Genomic DNA, 22243 nt, shown 5'->3' with positions numbered 1-22243 from the left:
TAATGGAATTTATAATGATGAAATATTTTACATATCTGTTTAGAAAATGAATTTAAAAGGTAGCCAGCCTAAGCCACTAAAATAAACACAAACCTATACTGTTTCATGAGACTGGCTTGAAATTTTTATAAGGTCTTGTAAAAGATAAAAAAAGAAATTTCTATAGTGACCTGAACATTTTGTTGAAAAAACTCAATTACTATGGTGGCACTAAGCCAACTTCAGTCAGTGCAAATGCTGCTGAAAGGAGCATAGGCACAGTTTACGCTAAAACCACCTGCACAAGCCCACAGGTGTGATGTGGCCAACAACAGAGGATGAAGGTACAGGTAGACTTTTCCAAGCTTTTTTTTTGGTATCAATAAGCCTCATGAAAATAAGTTGAGTATCATGTAAATGATAAATTTATCTCATGCAGGCAAAAACTTGTTTGACTCAGCTTAGACATACACACAGAACACTGTGCCATAATTCTTAAGTTCTTAGTTATTTTAAGTAAATGGGCATAAATAGCAGATGGCACTGGTTGAACGAAACTATTAAATTTCATCTGAGAATTAGGGTAAAACACAAAGGGAAGCAGAGGTGTTTAGTGGTGAGAGTGATTTGGTATAAGATCAATTTTATAATGATTGTGGGCAGCGCACAACTTGTTTTCTTTCCTAACATAGATGGTCTAGAATAACTAGACCACTAATATTTTAACCACACCAAGTAGACCTGCTGTGAGTAAGTTCACCATTTTCTGTTTGGCAAATATAATTTACTGAATTTCTATTAAACCTTGAAATTAGTGTTTCTTTTGACAAAATGAAACATATTTTCTTAAACCTCGTAGCAGTTTTGTGGTTGTGTGTTCAGTGGTGGTAGAAGGTGTCAAACCTGAACATAGTGTAAACTTCCCTGAACTACTCTGTGAGTTTTTCTCAACTATGGTTATGGGTAAAAACCTGTAGGGATCAGGCATTCAACATATTCCTCCTTTCAGTCCCTCAAATTTTTGCTGAAATCGCCAACAAGGATGTCGATACTGGAGGTGCTGGATTTTGTAGTGCAAACTCTCATGGGCTGCAGCCTGGATTGAGGCCAGAGTAGTTTCACATTTGCCAATAAGCAGCATTCAGAGGGTAACAGCTTTCAATTGCTCTCAGCCTGGATGAATTTTAAACAGACAATCTAAACGTAGAGAACTCGTTACCTTGATTAATTCCTGACCATCCAGATCTTAGTCAGTAATGTAGCTTCCTAAAATACATTTCATAGGTTTTGCATGAGCTTCAGCAAAGGTCTAGAAATAGTCAATGCTGGTGATGCAAGAAGAGGAATATTACATGTTTATGATTTGTTCTTACATAGTGATGGGCTCCTGGCATACTGAGAATTTTCAAAAAAATGGAATGAATTGGTTTGGCAAACATGAAGAGCTTGAATTAATTCACTGGTTAGTGCATTTGAACACTGCTGACGTGCAGTAGCAGAGACAGCAACACAAAGATATGCCTCTTCAGCCTGAACATGGCTAAGTCCTTGATTTCATAATTTTCAGACCCTTGAGCTCTTCATTTAAATTACGTGTGGCATCCGTTAGTGGTAGTTTCTTTAATATATAAGTAATCTCTCTAGTAATACAGGGATGAAATGATGTATTTTATGCAACCTAATGCATATTAAGGATCTAGTATTAAAAACAGGTGTTTGGTGTTCAATGTTAATTACTAAGATATGGTTTTAAAATATTAAACAGTTTAAAGCCTAGGAGTGATAAGTGTATGTACCAACACTTTTAACTGTTTGGTATCATTGTGTGTATCAATGTCCATGGGCGCGTGTGCATTTGGGAGCGGGAGTCAAATTTAAGGCTGATCATATCTGGCAGTGGTTTATCTGAACCTAATTACAGGAAATTAATTTCAAAGTTACTCAATTTCTTATTGAATAAAAGAATTCCTAAAAGCTACAATCTACTTTTCTCTCAAATTGGTATTTCATACACTCTAATCTTGAAGGTTGTATAGTGACTGTGCAAGCCAGAGCTGCACTGGAGTGCCGGGAAGGTAGAGGAGGTCAGAGATCTGTGACACTGTCGGCAGCTCCTGGAGGAAGGCTGTCTGCAGAGCGCTCGGGCAGGCAACACTGGTAATGGGAGGCAGCCCCTTGGGTTCCTCTCCGATATACAGTAACCCCTTTCCATCAGCGCATTACTGCTGGGGTGGAACAGGGCTCAAGCATATTGTCCGTGTCCTGATGCAGACATTTACATCCCTSTTGTTCTGACGTGGGAAAGGTATACCAAGACATCGCTACCCACTAAGCAGGGATCGCAGGGAAGGGAAGGAAGGACTTCTGAGCCCTTTCTGTGACTGATGTGTACTTGAGTAGTACGAGGTACAGGTGCAAGTCTGGCCCTAAGTGTACAATGTCTGGAACAAGGGAATTCATTAATATCATTTATATGTTGTACATTCTTAAGCAATTCAGCTGAGAACAGAGCCCTTAATTTGTAAAGATTGTATAAATGAGAGTCATTTTAGAAAATAAGCAATTGGGTATCAAGATATACTTTTAGAATGATTATCTCAGGACATAGCCTGAAATGCATCTATGTGCAACAACTGGAGCATCATTAAACCAATATCATGAAAAGAGACCTTTCTACTAAGGCTGGTAACTAGCAATAACTTCAGCATGTGAACAACTGCTTCTTACAGCTCCATGCTGGAAATATAAGCTGTGTCATTCCTTTCTTTATGCTTAATTTTCAGTTTCAGAGATGTATAGGAAAAATTAATTTCCATTGCGTTCTTTTTGATAGGACTCCAAGCGTGGAAAAGTCAGATATATCTGAACTCCATACTTTCTTTTTTAAGATAATTGATTAGGACAAAAATACACAAAGTACTGTTTAAGCGCAGTGCTTACAACATCCCCACATATTAGGATGGCTTTCTTTGGCTTTTATGGCTACATGCTTACCTCTGGGGTCAGTGCATTGTTATCTGAAGTCTGACTGGACAGCAAAATATGTGTGAAACCATCTTCTTTCCGCACTACAATGTCCCTGAACCGGCAGTTACTTTCATTTTGACGCACGCTGTATCTTAGTCTCTTATCGAAGACATAATCTTTCTCCCCATCTAGTTTCCTTTTCACAGTGCTGTGTAGGTTCAAGCTTCCATTGGCCAGAGAAGAACCTGTCAGATGGAAATAATCAAAGCATAATTATGTCTATACTTTCAAAGAAATGGAGTCATATTATTAGCTTAAGTGTATCTCAGTATTTACTATAGCCTCTGTTTGATAAATTATCAAAAATATGCCTGGCTAGTCAAATGTGGTCTCAAGCCATTCTCATTATTCCTTTATATTCCAACATGCAGTATTTTTTGTTCTCTGATCAGACAACCACTAGATCAAGTGAACTGTAGCATGTGGGACTGGTACTCTTAATGTGACGCAGTTCTGCTTTGAAGATGAAAGCAGCTGTATCATGGTCTTTCATAAGAATTTAGGGTGATCCTTGAATTCACAGGAAAATTCTAAATCATCTTTGGAAAAACTTGACAAGTATAGTCCAAATCCATCTTTCAGAGTTACATTTTCTTCCTTTTATGATGACCAAAAGCCATTATCAGTTTCAAATTTTAATGCAGGTTGTTTCCTGTTGCACATCTCTATGTGACAGTAAGTTAGGGGAGCTCTTACTAAGCTGACAGATGCCACAACCAGCATCCTCTTCCTTTTATCTCATCTGGTTATCCTTAAAAGTAGTAGTTGCTCTGATTCTAGACTTCTGCTCATTACATTTTAAAATAACAATAGTTGCTGACTTGTGACTAAGATAAAGTATTAATATTGGACTTTGTGCATAGAAAGTATTAATACTTGATGCCATACTCAGCCGTAGGAAAAAAAAGGAACAATGACCAAAGATATGGTTCCTCCTTAAAAACGAAAGTAATGATATGTCAAATTTAAAAAGCAGTTTATTCTGACTTATACTTTGTATGAACTGTAAACTCTTACTTTGCTCATCTTTACAATTCCTTTGTAATAGGCAATATGTTATGACTGGTAACAATGCTGAGCTGGAATCTTAAAAATACCTTTACAATACTTGCTGTGCAATACTCCTTTTCCATTTACAGACGTTTCACACTTTTGCCATCAGAAGTAAAGCATGGGTTGTTCAGGAATGAGATTAAAGTCACCCTGTTCATTGAAATAATGTCCAAATCTGKTTTTTGTTTATAAAGATATGAACCCACAACATTCCATATTTAAGAAAGGATGAAATAGCTGAGAAATTTTACAGGGGAGATGAATATTAGAACATAGATTTAAATTTTATAGCTTAATGGACCACCATCCAATTAAGAATGCTCTGTTGGAGTAGATTTGAATAGTAAACTCATAAGAGATTACTCTCTAAACCAAAACCAGTTCTCTTTGTTTCGTAGAATGTATATTTAAATTTACTTGGTGTTTATGTAGGTAACTGAACTGTCTGGCTAGTTCTCAACTGACTATGGCCTGGGGAATTGTTCACGGTAAGTGAAATGCCTGCCTATATGTTGCAGTTACGAAATATGATGTTAAAAATACATACTGAGTGCTTAACAGTATTTAACTGATATATCATTTGGCCTCATCATGTAATGTGTGTGCATGTGTGTACACATATATCTACAGATAGAAACACATTTGCTAAAAAGTCTGCTATTTCAGTCACTCGATAAAACTCTTTTCATAGTTAAATTAAAAGATCCGATCTAGAATATTATCTCTCTTATAATAAATTGGGCATTTAACTGGTGCCAAAGAATGAAAACACTGACAAATTGTGTTAGTTCATCGATTTGAAAAAAGGTATTTGAGGCCAACAGAATTTAAAATTTGTTTTCTTGACAAGAATTGTCTACAAGTGTAGAAATCACCAAATGCTTGAAATTTACAAATTACAATTTATTTTCTTATGGTAAATTTCTTCTTTTTTATAAGCTTTTTTTACTGCATGTATTTTCACAGGTATTGTTATAAACAAAAATAAACTTGTGAAATTACTAATGCAAAATTAATAGGATTGGGAATAATATACTAAAGCAAATTCATTATTAGATTGAAGCAAACATTTATATACTGCATTCTGTTTACTCAGTCCTTTCTATGTTGCTTGACCACTAAAGACATGAAGAGGTAAATCCCCTCAAAAAGTCTAAAGAACTTATAAAATCAGGTGCACAAATGAATATTAAATGGAAGATGTGTCAGACTAACTGTATTGGTAATCTACCTAGTGTTGAAGATTAAGGCACGTCCATTTTAGATACAGATGGTAAGAGGATGGTGGAAGATTAATTCTCACAGATAATCCAGCTCAATCAAAAGCTTCATATTCATAATTTTATTTTAATTGTTTGTTGCATTCTTTTTTGTTCAAGTAATGTATTAGTTTGTAAGTTAAATATATGACAAAAGAAACTGCAGATCTTATCACAGTATTTTAACTATCTGCCCACCAGCTGACAGAAATGTAACCAGGGGAAAGGTGTATATTAAATATGAGAGAAACATAAATGGAAAAGCATGATTTCCAAGAATGGATGATTAACAGGACAGCATCTAGTGAGTAAATTGTTGTTTTGTGTACTCAGTGGGTCCCTGTAATCTTGTGTAATCCGGTAAACTGGAGAAAATGATCATCAAAATTCAAAGATAACACTGAAGTGAAACCAGGCCAATTTAGCATGTCTTTTGCGTGGGTATGATGGAGCTACTGACGGTTTGCTCTGGAGCCACTAAAGCTTCCAGATTGTCTTTGCATGAGGGTTCATAGTTAGCACCTGCTTCATGCACACAAGGGGAACAGTACCTTAATATGTCCAGATGAAAAATGACTGTGACATAGGAAAACAAGAGGCATCCACAAAACAATCTGTAATGCATGTGAAGTAGATTAAGGATGTCACAAATGAGAAAATACTCCTTCCTGTAGTGGGAGTTTAATTTAATTATTACCTAGTATTTACGCTGCGGTAGAACTTATGAAGGTATCTAAAAACAGACTGATACTTAAAGGAGGTTTTAATATTTTTTAAGGGAACTTAAGATAGTCCAAGACCAGTAGTTCATCTAGTACTCCTCCAAGAATGGTGATAAGGGATGTTATTTAAGGAGAAAACCCAAGCTTGGCCACTTTCTGCAGTCCCTTCCCCTAGTGTCATCCATAAGTCTTATATAGGGATATGGGAAGATTTACCTTCTTTATTTCCTTTAGTATTTGCTCATGGACTTTTTTCATGTATTTCTCTAATCCCTTTTTGAGCCTGTTGATACTATCTTGTCTCCACAGCCTCCTCTGGTATGAATTTGAGAAGTTTAGTAGCCACTACACAGGGAAGAATTTTCTTTCATCTGTGCTTTTATCTGATGTACTCATTTCAGTGACTGGCCCCCAGTTTTRCTATTGAGGGATGAGTAAACAACAGTTCTGCATTTACTTTATCTGAGGCCTTGATGATTTGGTAAACTTCCATCACAGCCCCCCTCTGTCTCCTCTTCTCCAAACTGAAGAGTCTTTTAGTCTTTCTCCTCTTGCAATCCCTTTCATCATTTCAGTTGCCTGTCCCTGTACCTTCTCTAATACTCCTCTATTTCCTTCAAATGGGGCAAAATGTAATGATGTTATTGTTGCTGCTGGTGATACTATAAAGTGCCTAGAGATTCCAGATTGAGTCTGGGGCTCCATGATGCTAGGCATTGTAGAAAACGCACGAGCAAGTTATAGTCTAAAAAGATGAGACAAATAAAGAGTAGGAGAGAAAAGAGAGAAAATAACACAGTGAGCTTCAGATCACTCAACATTTTAGAGGGCTCAGATCTCCTCATCTTCTTCCAATTTTCCTGTCCCCTAGAAGAGACGATACCTCAAGCCACCATTATTTTCAGGCGTATCTTTTCTTAGAGTTTTGCCACAGTTCCACAGTCAGTTTAATGGAGCAGTCTCCATGCTGCCACCCTACTTAGTGATCTGTGTGCTGGCACTAGTGCTCAGGTAGCCACACTGGGAACTGACTGGATGAACTGTTCTGGCTGGAAGCTCACCCTGCAAAGCCCTGGCTAACTTTCAAACAGATCAGGTGCCTGCTCGGGTTCACCTTGTAGCCTCAAGAGTACTAAAACCAGTGCAGAGGAGGGATGGGAATAATGATGAGGATGTTGTGGGAAGGAAGGCTGGATCGTTGCTTTTGTTAGCAGCATGCTTTTTTGCTGAATGAGGAGGATCATGAAGCTATAGCTTTAATTTTTCTAGGTGAAACAAACCACGGTCCTTTATTCTCCCTGGTAAAACAGCTTGGCATTCCCCAATCCTCCCAACAGCCCTTCTCTGTCTCCTTTCTGTCTTTCTTGTGGGTAATGGTTAATACTGTACATATTTAAAAGCAGTGTGCTGTTGATAGTTTACTAATAATTTTTGACTTCTCCAGCTAAGGGAGCATCTGTAAGATATCTAAAAGCAATGACTTTCTATCCAAACTGAGAAAGCAAGCATTTTTGGTTGTATTTTACTGCCAGTATTGCTCCAGAGTAAATAAAACAGAACAAGCTAAAAAAACAAGAAGAAGCAGTGACGAAGTTCATAGAGAATATTTAAATTAAGGGCACCATGAGACTACAAAGGTTTTTGTAATGGAGAAAGACAGTGGTTAGTGATACATGACAAGCAAATTCTTCAGCAGATGGTACAGAAATAGAGCAGTGCAGAAAAGGAAAAGAGAAAATTAAAAGGGGATGTTTTTGATGCTGTCAAGAAACTTGACAAAACAATTGCTCTCAATTACAGTATCATGAGAGATAGCAATGTGATAACAGAAGACACCAAATGCCATCAGAAGGAGTGCTATTGTTGGCTCCTGGGAGCCTCAGCGGATGTTCTGACACAGAGGTTGTCCACATTTTCCAGTTTGCAGACCCTTAAATAACTGTCAGTAAAGATGACTCTGCTCTCCTTGGGAAGGGAAGTGTAGATGGTAGAGAAGAGGTCTTGCTAAGAAAGGTCCATCCCAACTTTACCAAGTCAAAGTTCCAGGCCTCCACCAGGCTGCATTCATAATTTTGTATGCACATCTGCAGGTATACACCAGTCTTTTGGGGGTAAATGGCTTACTGGTGGAAGTTTTATCTGTGGGTTCAGCAGGAAACACTTTACCAAGTGGATGCGTATACAAAACCAAGCACAGACTGGTGGAAGGCAGTTCAAGGAGCCATCAAAAACAGGCTTCCAAATAGGTATTATTTATTTCAACAGAACTGCCAGTCTGTGGGGCATACTACAGACAAATAAAATAGGTATTTTGATTAGTTACAGATCTACTCAGTATGCAGGTTAGTAATTACACTGCTTGGTTCAATACACTGGCAGTTAAACATTATTATAACATGCAAGACTACTGCTTCAGATTGATGGGTTATGGAGGCCTTTATCTGTAGGCCAACTCTGGTAGCAGAGCTGGGCCTAAAGCTGGGTTTTTAAATGTAGGGAATTTTTGAGTTTTCAAAATCTAGGCTTTGCTTCTGCAAGACCAACTTAACTTAAAAAAAWAWAWATATATATATATATATAAAATATATATATATATATATACACATTTTCTGTGCAGCCCTACACCTAGCTGTGAAATGAAGCTGACATTCAGTTGGCCTTCACATAGCAAGCTCCAAACTGACACAAATGTCTGCTTCAGAGGATTCTGCATGGGGCTGCCCCAGAGACACAGATGCTGGGAGCTAAACCCAGGTCCTCCAGGCTCTGTCTTTGTTCTCAGTATAGTGCCTGGGAGCCATGCGAGCGATGGTGGGGCATGCGGGCTTTCAGATTCCAGACTCTGTGGCAGACAGCCCAAAACCTCTGGCATAGCTGGCTGCCTCAAAGCTGAACATGGGAGTCCTGCCAAGCAGGCTGCCACAGAGCTCCAGAGCTCCATGTCTCAGGGGACAAAGCCTTGGGACCTTGGCTCAGATTTGGAGAAAGTTTTGAAACCCAAGATATTTGGAACAAAACTTCTGTTATTCAACAAATTGGCATTTTTCTCTGAAACTTTCTTCATTTGTAATTTGTAAAATTCTAGACCAGTTTTAGCATGACATCTATCCTGTTTCAAAGGAATGTGTGATCCTAAGTGGACATACGGCAGAATCACACTGGCATCTTCTGTGTTACTTCCCTGCGAGTGTGAATACTGAGGGAGTTCAGTAAATTCGCTGTTGGAGCTGGTGAACGGTAATGCATGTTTTTTTGATTTGACAGTAGTCTCTTCAAATGATGCAAAACCCTGTGTCAGGAAATGTAACTTCTCTCAAGCCTATAAGGTGATATTTAGAAAAAAGTAGTATTTTTATTTTGCCCCCTTCTCACTGGTTCTTGTTTCCTCTTATTTTGGAAGCTTCATCTGTCCTCTTTATAGTTTTCTCCACAACGGATGTGTGGGTATCACAAAGCAAGACTGAAGGGACTTCTGACCTTGGGCGTGCTGCTGAGTATGGATTTTTCAGGGGAGAACCATGTAGCGATTCAAAGATCCCTTGCTTTTGCCTACAAGGAGGCCACAGTGCAAGGGCAGAAGGAGTGCAAAGTACAGAGCAGTAGTGAAGGATTTGAAGAATGGAAAACCATCATAAATAAATGTTTCAAAGGAGTTGAATATGTTGACTGTTAGGCCAGAAGCCCTCTATCCATGGCAGAACACCTGGCTGCTTAGGCAAAGTGGTTTTCTCCTGAAATAGAGCACTGTCACAGGGGTTATTCAAACAAGGGCTGGTAGGTACCATTTATTAGTTCCTGTGGGGACAAATGAAAGGCTCATTAGACCTTACAGTTCTTTGTAGCCCTTTTGTTTTTCATTAAGAGAAGACTTTAAAATATGGGARTAAATGCATTTAAAAATATGCATTTTGTATTGGAACCTCCCTGAATAATAACATAAGTGATTAAAAAAATCTTCATTAGAATAAGAAAGCAAACAAAAATAACTTTATAAACGTCTGTAATTAGATATGCAAGTCTTTTTAAAGAAGCAACTAAGTTTTTAAACAGGCTCATGTGGACACAAAGTAACCAAAATACAGACCTCTGCAGTCCCAATTTGAAGTGTAGGGTAGCATCATTGACATCATCTGGCCCACTTATGCATTCAAAGCTGACCATATATTTTGCTGAATTTGGAGTCTTTATTAAGGTATTTGATGCTTGGATTGAAGGGTCCGTATATCACAGCAGTTTATAGGATGTAACTGGTAAGACTAGGCAAGGACAGTTTTGCTTCCCAARTCAAGTAGTATTTTTTAAGTCTCCTGTACAGTGGAAAATGGAGAGCTGGGTAATATAATTTATGTTGACTTTTGAAAAGTTTTTGGCAGGGCAATTCACAAGAAGCTGTTAAGGAAATGAGTGCTATCATGGGCTACAGAAAGCAGCTAATAAAAATAAATAATAGGAACAAATGGTTACTTTTCATCATGTCAGATGATTAGTAGTTGGCTGCCCCAAGGACCTGTACAAGGATTAGTTTATTTAATATATGTATTAATGAACTGGGAAGAGAAGTGAGAAGTGCAATAGGAAAATTTGAAGAGAATACAAAATTAGTAGAGTAAAAACTAGGAAAGATTTTGAAGATCTCCACTGAGTCATAACAAAAAGTTGAATTGGTAATAGTAAAGCAGATTAAATGCATAATGAAGAGAATCATACCTATAGCTGTATTTTAAATTAACTGTAACCAGTGAGGAAAAATAACTAAGAGCAACTGTGTATCACTCAATGAAAATCATTATGCTGTGTGTAACAGCAGAAAAATAATACTCAAAAGATTGTATCACCACTTTATCAGTAAGTGGTAGGAACTCATCTGGAACAGTTCATGCTGTCTTTAAAAGGTATTAAAAAAAATTAAAAAAAAACACCCCCAAAAAAACAAAAGCCCAAGAGAATACTGAAAACAATCAGGCATATGGAAAGACTTCCACGTGGTAGGAAGACTGAAAAGGTTGGGGCTGCCTACAGAGAGACCAGGACATCTCTCCCTTCATCCTTTCATATAAGGAAAAGAGCTTAATTGATGACAGTAAAGTCAGAAAAAAAACCCAACAACAACAAAACTGATCAAATAAACCATGCAACACATTAATAAGTCCTGGAAATTACTGCCACAAAGCATCGTCGAGGCTATAAGATTAGTAGGATAAAAATAAATAAATAAAAGGATTGGACTCATATAGATAATGAGAAGCTACTTAGTTGCACTAAACTGCATAGGATTTTACAGAAAACATAAACCTTTGTTCACTGGGAAAGAAGCCAGTCAGTAACTATGGGGATTAGAAAGAAATTTCTCCTATAAGCAAGTTGTGTCGTTCACTGTGAGGCTTTTTAGAACTTCCAATCAAGCATGTCGTGACACTTCGGATGTATCCTGTCGCTGTCAGAGACGAGGACCTGGAACTTCTGAGTAACTATTCATGAATATGACTAGTGTTAATACAGAAGAATTTGAATGTTACTCAGACAAACTTACTGGGATACTTTAGCAAGAGTGGTACTAATTCTGTTTTTAAAATAATTCTGATCTTTCTAGACCATTGGGTTTGTGCACACATAACTGAGAAGTGATTTGTTACTTGGTGATATACAAAAACAAGTTTCAGTACTGTACATACCTCAAATGTCATTCCTACTCCATGCCTTGTCATCATTTCCCCACAAGACCTTTATATTGCAAAGGCATGTACCAAAGCCCACATTGCTTCATGTCACTCAGTGGGAGATGGAGAAGCCAACTGCTAGAAAAATGGTGTAATTTATGCAGAAAGAATGTGGAACTTTTTAATGCGCTTCTTACCATATTACTTATTTAGCATGACAGTGATGTTTCCATAAGTGGGCTCTTTGTTTGCAGTTGCTGCAATTAGCACCCCCCCCCCCAAAAAAAGACTGTAGTTGTTTAAATCACATACCAATTCCATTCACAACAGGCGAATCACTATTAACTTCCAAAACGCTCGGCAAATTGTGTTCTCCTTCATGATCATTTAAATCCATGTTTTGCTGTTGTGAGCCATTCCCAAAATGTCTAGAATCTTTTTCATGATTGCCATCTCCATTCTGCAGACCGTTATGTGGCTTTTTCAGTGGCATGATCTGTAAACCGCTGGGAGTAGTTCGGTAAGTCACAGTTTTAGCAGCCCTGTCACTAGCAGATGCTGGCTTTGCCGTGTATCCTCTTTTCTGTTTTTGAAGAGATGGATTAATTCTCTTTCTTTTATGTGTTGACCCTTTGGACTTCCCAGATTCAGAAGGTCTGTGTGATATTTTCTCAACAGATGACCCTCGACTTTCCCGCAAAAATTTTGGAGTGCCAGCCTGTTTCCCATGTCTTGATCGCTTTTCTCGAGTAACATGTAGTCCATTGAACTCATCAATAAATTCCTCACAATGCAGGAGATGATGCTCAGGTTCCCAGGTGTCTTCATTGCTTCCATAGCCTTTCCATCTGATGAGATATTCCCATTTGCCCTTCTTGTTCTTCCTTTTGTCTACAATCCTCTCAACCTAACAGAAAAAAAAAAGAACATATCCTATTAGAAAGAAAAACAGTTTTGTCATTYACAGCTACAAAGGCCTCTTTGACGACATAAAGGTGCCTTAGTGGTCATGAGATTCAACTCCTAAAATGCAGTGTCTAAAATATGAAATGACTGTGACACTGAAAGCCTACCCAGGCTAGGTAAAATTTAGCACTCTGGTTTACAGATTAAAACTTACCTTGATTTCATAGGATGCAGTCCGACATTATGTTCTCATTGGATCTATATAGACCATGCTGACTGCTGATAAGAGCCTAACTGGCTTCTGTATAAACTGCTTGACACAATGCTTAGGAATCACAGTTACGTGTTTCTGTTTGACAGAGAACTTCCATGAACAGATCTGGCAATGCCTAAGAGGTACGCAGCAGCCCCAGTGGTATTTTGACAGGAAGGCCATTTCCACTTCTAAAAATATTAGAAGAGACCATAAAACACCTGATCAAATCTGATTTGGGAACCTGCAGTAGCCATACTGTGAAGCAACGAGAGCCTTAAGAACAGTAATAAAAACATGATTTCTTTGAAAATCTGTGTGTAAAATGAGGCCTTTACTGTTACCTTCCTCAGCTACCTTTGTTTGAAAGGGCTAAATAAAGTATGCTTTGCTATATTGCCAGTTACTGAGCATTCTCCCGAATTCACACATGCATTAATTATGTCCCCATAAATGTYCCCGTACTATTTCATGTCTTGAAGCTGTCTTGAGCAGAGAACCAATTATTGCAAATCATGTTACAGCCTTTTACTCCAGAAATCTTATTCTCAATAGCATACGTGGATTTCGCTACTTTGTAGCTTATAAAAATTCATATTTTTTGTGAATGCAATGTTTGAGTAAATACACTGAAATTTGAGAGTGCAAGTATTTCAAAAAAGAATGCAAATCAAAAGCATAAAAGTAGAACTCTTATGCAGAAATAATGAATTTCCTGAACCTGTGATAGGGAATGGCAGTTTAAGAAGCACGTCTGCGCAGAGGGATAAGGGGACTATATTGGACTGCAAGCTGAATGTGAATTAACAGGATCATGCTGTTGTGGAAAACAGAGTGTGGTACCACTGAAGAAATCTTTGTGCTATCTCAGCACTGGCAGGATCTCAAATAGAGGAAGAGCGCATATGGAAACCCAAGCATAATCAGTGATCTATATTGACTGCTGAGTGAAACTTGAAGAGATTTAAGTTGTTTACTTTAGAGAAGAGGGGAAACGTAATGATGTCTTCAAGTTAAAGGTAGCGGCAAATAAGAAGGAAGTAAGCTGTTCTCTGTGGATTCTACAAAAAGTCATAGGTTTAAATTGCAGCAAGTGAAATTTAGATCAATCATTAGGAAAAACTCTGTTCTGATAGGGATAGGTAAGCCCTAGAGTGGGTAACTTTGGGAGGCTATTGAGGCGTTTTAGAGCAGGTTAGACAAACATGTGCTAGGGATGGTTTAGTGCTGGAATCTGCCCAGAAAAGTCATTGCTGGTACATGGGGTATGATTAGAAAACCTTTTGTAGTCTCTCCAAGTTTTATTTTCTGGTTTTTAATTTTTTTTACTTTTTGAAAATGTGGCTTATGAAGGATAAAGCTGCCACTAATAATGAAAAAATCATTATTATTAACCAAAAGCATTATTGTTAATTTAGAAAAATAATAAGTGGATAGCTAAAGTGATAATTCTCATTGGTCTTCAAAGAAAAATTGTCCCCTGTGTAAAGAACAACAAAGGAATCTGTATGGAGAATTTAACCTTGAAGAACAGCAGTTACAGTAGTGTAAGTAATTGTTCTTTTTAGGTCCCTGTTAGACCAAACCAATGGATTAATTCTGTCTGCCTACTGACTGGAACTGTCCATTCATAGAAATCTTGGTGGGTCCCCCAAAGGAGTGTAATGTCATTAGCAGCTACACGCTGTACACTTCTATCTCAATTCATTTACATGAAAACTGTGCTCAAATATCTGTGTCTGAGTCAGAGTGGACAGCTTTCCTCCATCTCCAGGGCACTCAACGGCAGCTTCCCGAACAGCTCCGTCCGGTGCTCTGCCTTAGCAAACATCTGCGTGGAACCACTGCAGAAGCAAAGCAAGGACTCATCTTCTTTCCTCTGAATTTAGCACAGGCCCCTTCAGGATTGCTTAGTGTGGCAAAACAATTAACTGAAGCTTATTCTAGGCAAGTTTGAGATCATTTGTCTGAAAAGAGGAAAGTACCCACAAAAAATGAACTAGCATTTTTTTGTCCTCATTTGGGATGTGTGGCTTTCAAATGTTAAACTAACAGTCTTATTATGATCTTGTTGAATTATAGTGAGCAATGTCCAAATTATCCCTGGCTTTAAAATACTTCTCATCCTCATATCTGAGAGTAGCCAGAAGACCATATATCATACTGTGGAACTCTGCAGTGGCCTGTGGTTGTCTGTGGATTTGTTACTTTAATTACCGCAACTCAGTATACCAAGGAACGAAAAATACATATATCCCGGGGAAAAAAATTACATTGCTGCTAAACTCAGCAGACCACAGCTAACATTACTGTAGAGAATCAGGTCTGTACTAGCTATTCAGTCCATGCATCCGTCCTCCCCTTCTAACTAACTCAGGAATTTGGACTTAAAACACAGGCTTTGTGTCAGGTTGATGCTACCAGGGAGTAACTTCCCTCTTTATTTTAATGCATTACATCCATTGTATTCCACCAGAATTTGGTCAGTGAAGGAAGAACCTCAGGAAGTATAGAAAAGTCCCTTGCTGTTTTCCAAATCACATACAAAACATATTTTCAACCTAAGCTTTTTTCACTCATTTTAAATTTCACTATACTGCTTATTCAATTTTATATTATTGCGTTACTACAAGGAGGGAAAGTGAAGGGAAGAGGTTGCTTGGAAAGCATTTTTAATATGGGAAAACACTTAAGTATTTAGGTGATGAGGCACTATGGATTTCAATTAACGGGATAAAAGGATAAAACATGAGAGTTCTTTGTTCCTGGGAAACAAAATACCGGCAATGGAGAATGTGATTAACCAGTTCAACATGACATGTCATCAGGGAGAATAAAAGTATTTATGAAATTGGGTCAAATTTAATAAATGGTTTCAGAAAAAATACTCAGAAAGCAAATATATTTGGGAAAGACTAAACATTTCAGCATTTTCAGAACAAAACTATTAATGTTTCACGTCAAATTTAACTAAACAAAACTAAAATGAAAAGGTTAAAGAGGGCTTAAAGAAACTGAAGAAAGACTGTTTTGTTTCAGATCAAACCACTTTTCAGCTTATTGTTTTGCTGGGGAGAAAATGACAAAATTCGGGGTTGATCCAAAATTACTTGTTTTCATTGAGTTTTTTGCTTCAGCCATCATACCCACTGCCTTGACTAACGATGCATGAAAAGTCTGCCTCGATATTTGCCTCATCCTCGTTACTGTCTCATTGTTCGTTGCTGAATGTGTTTGAGGGTAGCATCAAACGTGCTTGACCTCCCCACCCGGCCTCCTCGCTTTGTCGGGGCTTTCAGCCCTCCACTGCTGTTTATCCCCTTCGGAGTGCCGCTGCGTTCTTTCCATGCCTGCAGTGAAGTGCTTCGGCGTAGGCAGAAATTTCGGGTTGTTGCCCCCACCTGGTACTGTCTGTCCCATTTTCCTTCTATTCCCAGTCCATGGTAATAACATCACTGTTTTTATGATGTGTGTTTGTTTTAACAGATATTATATAAAGCAATGATCTTTCTGAATTTACTTCAGGTTACACAAAATCATGAGAGTTTTCTTAATRAGTAATAATTCTGTGACAACTAGTGATTAAAAGAAATAATATTTTCATTCCTCTGCTAGAATAAGCAATACACAATTCTGGGGATATACACAAAATATCTATTGCTTYCCTGTCTGATTTAGCATTTCCCCCCTCAGTTCCGCCTTCAATGAGAACCGAATAAAATCTTGCCAGAAGTGACCTTGCTAGTCACAGTTTGCMAAATCCCTGAATTCACTGTATTTGGCTTGGAATAGTAAATAGTTAATTTAATACTGAAATGACCACAGAGTTTACTGAAGGAGTATTGCAGTTAAGGGAGTGCTAGAATTTGACATATATCATTACTTGCCTGGACTCTGCTCTCTCTCTTGACTAATTCTGGATGAATTGAGGTGTTAATGTGTTACCATATAAATATGTTTAAAGAGAACAAATGGAATGAGACCATTGGATCTGTGCAAATGCATTTTCAACACCAGTTTAGCTTTCAAGTAGTCTTATACCTAGCACTATATTCACCTACACAAACTAGGATGAAAGTCATAAATGAAATAAATATGAAATCCTTTCTCTTAAAATTTCACATTAAAGGGAATTTAAACTTAGTGTGAACTTAAAAAAAAAAAAAAGCCCAAACAGTTATGGTACAAATATGTAGACCTTCATAAACAAACTTACTAGTATGATCTGGTGATCAAGCGCTGTTTATGCAGAGTACAACACATGTATTTTCCTCCTTCACAGAAGATTCAGGGTCAAAATCACTCATTTAACTGCGCGGTTTTATTAGCAACTTATMAAAAAAAAATCTAGGCCAGGTTAAAAAAGGGTAATTCCTACTGAATTATTTATATAGTTATAATAGTAAAATCAGAACACAGTATATTTGGCTCACAGTTCAGAGCATGAGCTCTACAAAGCGTAAATAAAAATTCTCATGCTCCCAAAAGACCACCTTCCAGAAGATCAGCCAGCTTCCAGAAAGGTTTGGAAGATGGCATATCTACATACTGATTTCCAAAATAAGCACAAGTCATTGCCACTTCTTTGACCACGTATATCTCTTATGTAAATGATTTAAACTGTAACCTGTGATGCTCAGATAGTCTCTGTTAGTGCTCCGTATGGAGCAGCAGACTGATTTCATGGCATGCACCAGAAAAACTGCTTTTCATTACTATAAATTACAGCACTTGTACTGTTTTGTGTGCTTTTGTCATTGGAGGTCTTTGTCCCGTGTCATGCCTCAGGGTGCTGGGAGGGATGTAGAAAGGTATTTGAAGAAAGCGCCAAGTAAAGAAAGGCAATAAGATTTCTAAGAGGGATAAAGGCCATCAATTCAACATGTTTGTCTTCTAAAAATTCATTATTGCCCTGACTTCCTCCTTTTAGTTATCTCCTCTTTAAGAAGTAATTTATTCCATTAATTTTATATCTCTTAGCTTGCTTGCATTTGTGACTTGTGTTTCTCTTGTATTTGTATTTAATTTCTCAAAAACTGGTTATCAAAGCATTTGTTCCAGATGTAGCAAATATATGGGACCGTATCTTCAGAAGTGGTCAGTCTTCATGTTAGAAAAGTAATTGTGGAACGGATGCTGGGTCTGTCTTCAAAGTCTGACCCACAGTTTAAAAAGTAGAGTAGATCCAATCAATGTGCAAGCTACAAAMCCCCCCAATAGTAAGTCTGTGTAACACCTGGAAGGGCAAAATGAAAGAGAAAAGGCTAGATAGTCATAAAAAGAAAAGGGAAAACATTTCTGGTCTGAATCATTCACAGGCAAAACATCAAATGACATCTTTCCAGGAAGCTCAGTGAACACCTTGTTAATGTTAAGAAGATACTGCTTTTTCTTCTCTTTCCTCTTTCACTTTTTAAGCATATGAAATTTTAAATTTCTACAACCTTCTCAGAATCAGCAGAAGTGTTAAACTTGCTAGTGAAATTCTGAATGTTCTGCATTTCCACTGGAAAATATTTAAGGGCCTGATATCAAACAATGTTGCAAACCAGTGCATGAAGTATACACATCCTACAACACATACATACGACGACCTAAGACAGACCAAATGAATGCAGTAAAAACTCCTGCTGCTCCCTGTATGCTGGCCTGCAGCTCTGATCTTCCTGCCCTGATAGACAGTAGCATCATAGAGGCTTCCTGCTATGTGATTTGATGTTCCGGGTTTATATAGAAAGGCAGAAGTGCACTGCAAGTTAATTATGCTTTACAGTATTGATGAGGCAATTAGAAATTATTCTTGAAAATGCAACTTTTGCAATCCTAAGATTATATTATTTGAACCCAGTGTTTCGCCTGGATAAGTAAACTCCRTTAACTATCTTCACTGGCATCCCATTACATTAAAGAAAATGAAACAAAAGCCTAACCCTGTTCTCGTAAGCAACACGATTTCCTCTTTGTGTAAGGAGTCTTCTGGCAGAAGGAGCTTGTCTTTATTACCAGTTTAGATCAAACGACGTCCTGGCTCATAGCCTGCAGAAAAACAGCCAACCACAGCTTCCATGCAGACTCGTATCTCTAGTCACCTTATGCCATTTTTCTTGGAAGTCCCTCCTTCATCTGGAATTCAGGCTCACTAAAACTGAACTGGTCTCGCCTCTCAGTTGTTCATTTCTAATTCTTTCTGCATTTTCCTTTTGAAAATTGCCCTGATTCCCCATCTCCGCTTCCACAGAAGGTCTGTGTTTTCCCCTTTGATGTTATTTGTCTCTGTTGCTGACTCTCCTAGCAGAAGCYGTTTTCACGCACGTTTCTTCTTTCATTTTGTTTGTTGAAACTTTCTCCTGGTCAGAACTTGGGGTGTTCATGTCTCCCAGTCTGTTACAGCCACATTCCTCTCCCACTCCAGCTTAAAGGATATATTCTAAATCMCTTTCTTTTACTAGGATATTTAAGCGTGTATGTGTAACAATATCTACAGTGCAAGTGCCAGATTCACTGCTGGTTTTTGAGCAAACAGGAATAATATTATACACAAGAATCTTGTGCTGGAGGGAGGGGATTTTTGCTTAGGCCAATACTGCTTCGTGGGAAAGGACTGGAGAAGGAAAATTAAAAGATGACACAGGGACCGAGAAGGGACTCCCTGGGCAGCATGTGTAATCCCTGTCGTTGCAGGCAATTACATCATACAAACCCTTTCATGTTGTGTATGTTAATGATACAGAACATATTTCTGCCTTGGGTTTATTGTTGACAGGTTACATAGCAAACAGCTGGTAGTTCTTAAATGTAATCATTTTATAAACAATATTGAAAGTTTCCATTTGGAAAGCAAGTCCATTTTCAAGGGTCCAAGAAAAGTGTCCTTTAAAAAAGAGAGATGCTCTTTTGGGCTATGTTAAGTTTATCTTTACAATGTTTTTTATATGTAAGAACAGTATTTTTCTTTTGCAGTCCAAATATACACCACTGTCATCAAAAGAACTACTATGCAATAGTGGAGGAGACCTCTTTAGATCTGTCTCTCAGTAAATAGTTCAAATCCCTTTCCGTTACAAACACTAATCAACACATATGTGAAAATCCAAAGAACGTGGGGTTTTCCATCTATTGTAAAGCATAATGGTTGCATTTCCTTTACCAAATCACTGTTTTCTGTTGTACAGTAAGTTAATGTATGATGATTATTGTGGTACTCATATTTCTTAAGAAAAGGAAAGCAAGAAGCAGGGCATACCAAAATCTTAATATCCGTTATGTTAAAAATTAGTCAATTCTGATCACATGCTCTACAAACTTGCTAGGACAATTTAATTTAGAATGAATCTGTTAGAATTCTATCCAGAACATTTGAGTTTGATGATAAATGCTTAGTTTTATTTCAGTAGTAAAGTATAGCTGGTAATTTTTACTATATCACTAAATGAGTTTGGTACATTACAGTGCATACTTTAAATATAGAAATGATAGCTATATTCCTGGTATATAGACCAACAAAGGAAAAAATAAATGCAGTTCCTATTTACTGTCACAAGTGGGACTTAAGAAAACAGTTAATATACTCTGATAATACGAGAAAATCGAGACATTGGTGAAGTTTGCTTTAAGCAGAACTGTTCTTGTAAAGTCTGTTTTTGTGACAAACACAGATGACTCAAAGGGGAATGAGACATCAAAATTCAAGGAGACAAAATATTTTGTTAAGCTCTACAAAGAGCTGGCTGTTTTGGGTGCATGTATGGCTCTCAGCTTCCTAACACTGTGGACCACATCCTCAAGTGTTTCTCTGCTGAGTTCTATGGGATTCTCCAGTTTTGTGCCATCTGAGAGCATGTGTATGGGAAAGGTGAGCATTTATCAGCAAGGAAGAGTTCAGTACAACCTTGTAAGGACCTGATTCTGCCTGTGTTTCCTTTACAACACTGCAGGTCAGCAGGGTTATTCCCAATTTACTTAGGAGCAAGTAAAATTGAAGTGGAAAACCCTGGGATTTAAACATAGATACTACAAGGTATTTTATTATTACTTTAAAAGCAGTTTATAGGAACAGGAATAGGACCTCAAGAGACTATAAGCAAATCAGTGTTTATGTGAACATATCACAGTTCTATCAGTAAAACTGCTATGTGTTAAAAATACTCATGTTTCTAAACAGATGTAGAAACATATAAGCAGCAGTTTAAAAAAAATAACATGACTATCACTAAAGATGCTTTTTGCTAACATTAAAGAAAATGCTCAGGGAATATTTTGCAATGTCCAGAAATGGAGGAAGCTATTACTAATTTATGTAAAAACTGTACCTGAGATCATTAGAATTAATTAATGCTGTCTGTTTGCTTTTATGTTCATTTGCAAGTTGTTCTCCTGTTACCGCTTATTTTACTAGCTTATTTTAGTGTTCTGTTGTAAAGTTCACTCAGATTTTTTTTCCGCCATATGGGCTTTATTCAAATTCAGCTGAAGACCAGGGCTTCAGTTGGGCACTCTTACATCCATCCCAAAGCTTAGCCAGAAGTGAAGATTCCACATAGAAAAATACAAAGGTTCAGCTATAGCACTGTATAAATAAATATTTGAACTCCTGTGCTGTGCTACTGCTCAATGACTCATTGCTTTACAAATGCTGTTGGTACTACTGTCATAGAATAAGCCACGTGTTCTTGTGTGGTAGGTAGAAAAATATTTCCTTATCCTTTTTACAGAAAAGTGGTAAACTTGAGCACAAAGCAATGAAAGCCTCATTTCTGGGGAGCTGTTCCTCGCTTGGTGGGTTCCATAAGTGCTGAGGACCTATGATTTCAACATTGGCATGAGCTTCAGCTGTTCAGAGAGGCTCTACCAGCTTCATGCAGTGTGACAACTGAGAGGAATTGTCTAAGGGCAGTTTGCGGGCTTTACAAAGCCTACACTATGGAGAAGAGAAGAGACAACAGGAGGGTACGGCAGATCGCAGTACAAGGTGATACTGATCAGTCTAAGCAGCAGTTGTACGACACTCTCCTTGCCAAGGTGTTTGAAAGCATCATTGCGGAAGTGAATTTTAAAGTGATATTTGAAAGAGGACAACACGATAGCTTTGCAGATATTGTCAAGGAATATGCCCTGTATTGAAATGACAGCTTGGGAAAAATTAAAGCTCTGTGTTAGAAAATGTGACAAATGGACAATTAGGGCAGGTGTCACTGATGTAAAAACAGGGGTGGACATTTTGATTCCCTTTCAGGGCTAGAAGTTGAAGTGGTAGTTATTCGAAAAAAAGGGATGTGGAACAGCAAGTTTTTGCTATAATGTGTAAAGAATCTTGAGTGGCAGGATATATTTTATAGATACTGTGTACAGGGAGAAGCAAGTATTTTTGAAATGATCAATACATTTGAG

The 22243-nt window shown here is 37.7% G+C and overlaps 1 protein-coding gene across 1 annotated transcript in view; it reads right to left on the bottom strand.

Moving 5' to 3' along the window:
* Nucleotides 1-19227, bottom strand: part of CDYL2 (chromodomain Y like 2) — a 36247-nt gene extending 17020 nt beyond the window's left edge. Inside the window, exons 1-4 of the mRNA XM_026059844.1 lie at nt 19169-19227; nt 18787-18850; nt 12010-12604; nt 2974-3191 (exon numbers count right to left, since the gene is read on the bottom strand). Of these exons, the coding sequence (XP_025915629.1) occupies nt 2974-3191; nt 12010-12604; nt 18787-18850; nt 19169-19227 (936 nt within the window). The remainder of the gene's footprint in view (nt 1-2973; nt 3192-12009; nt 12605-18786; nt 18851-19168) is intronic.
* Nucleotides 19228-22243: the final 3016 nt, after the last annotated feature.

This window comes from Apteryx rowi, unplaced genomic scaffold (assembly GCF_003343035.1).
Source record: "Apteryx rowi isolate R43461 unplaced genomic scaffold, aptRow1 scaffold_1, whole genome shotgun sequence".
Classification (NCBI taxonomy): domain Eukaryota; kingdom Metazoa; phylum Chordata; class Aves; order Apterygiformes; family Apterygidae; genus Apteryx; species Apteryx rowi.
This window is presented reverse-complemented; position numbering and strand designations above follow the sequence as displayed.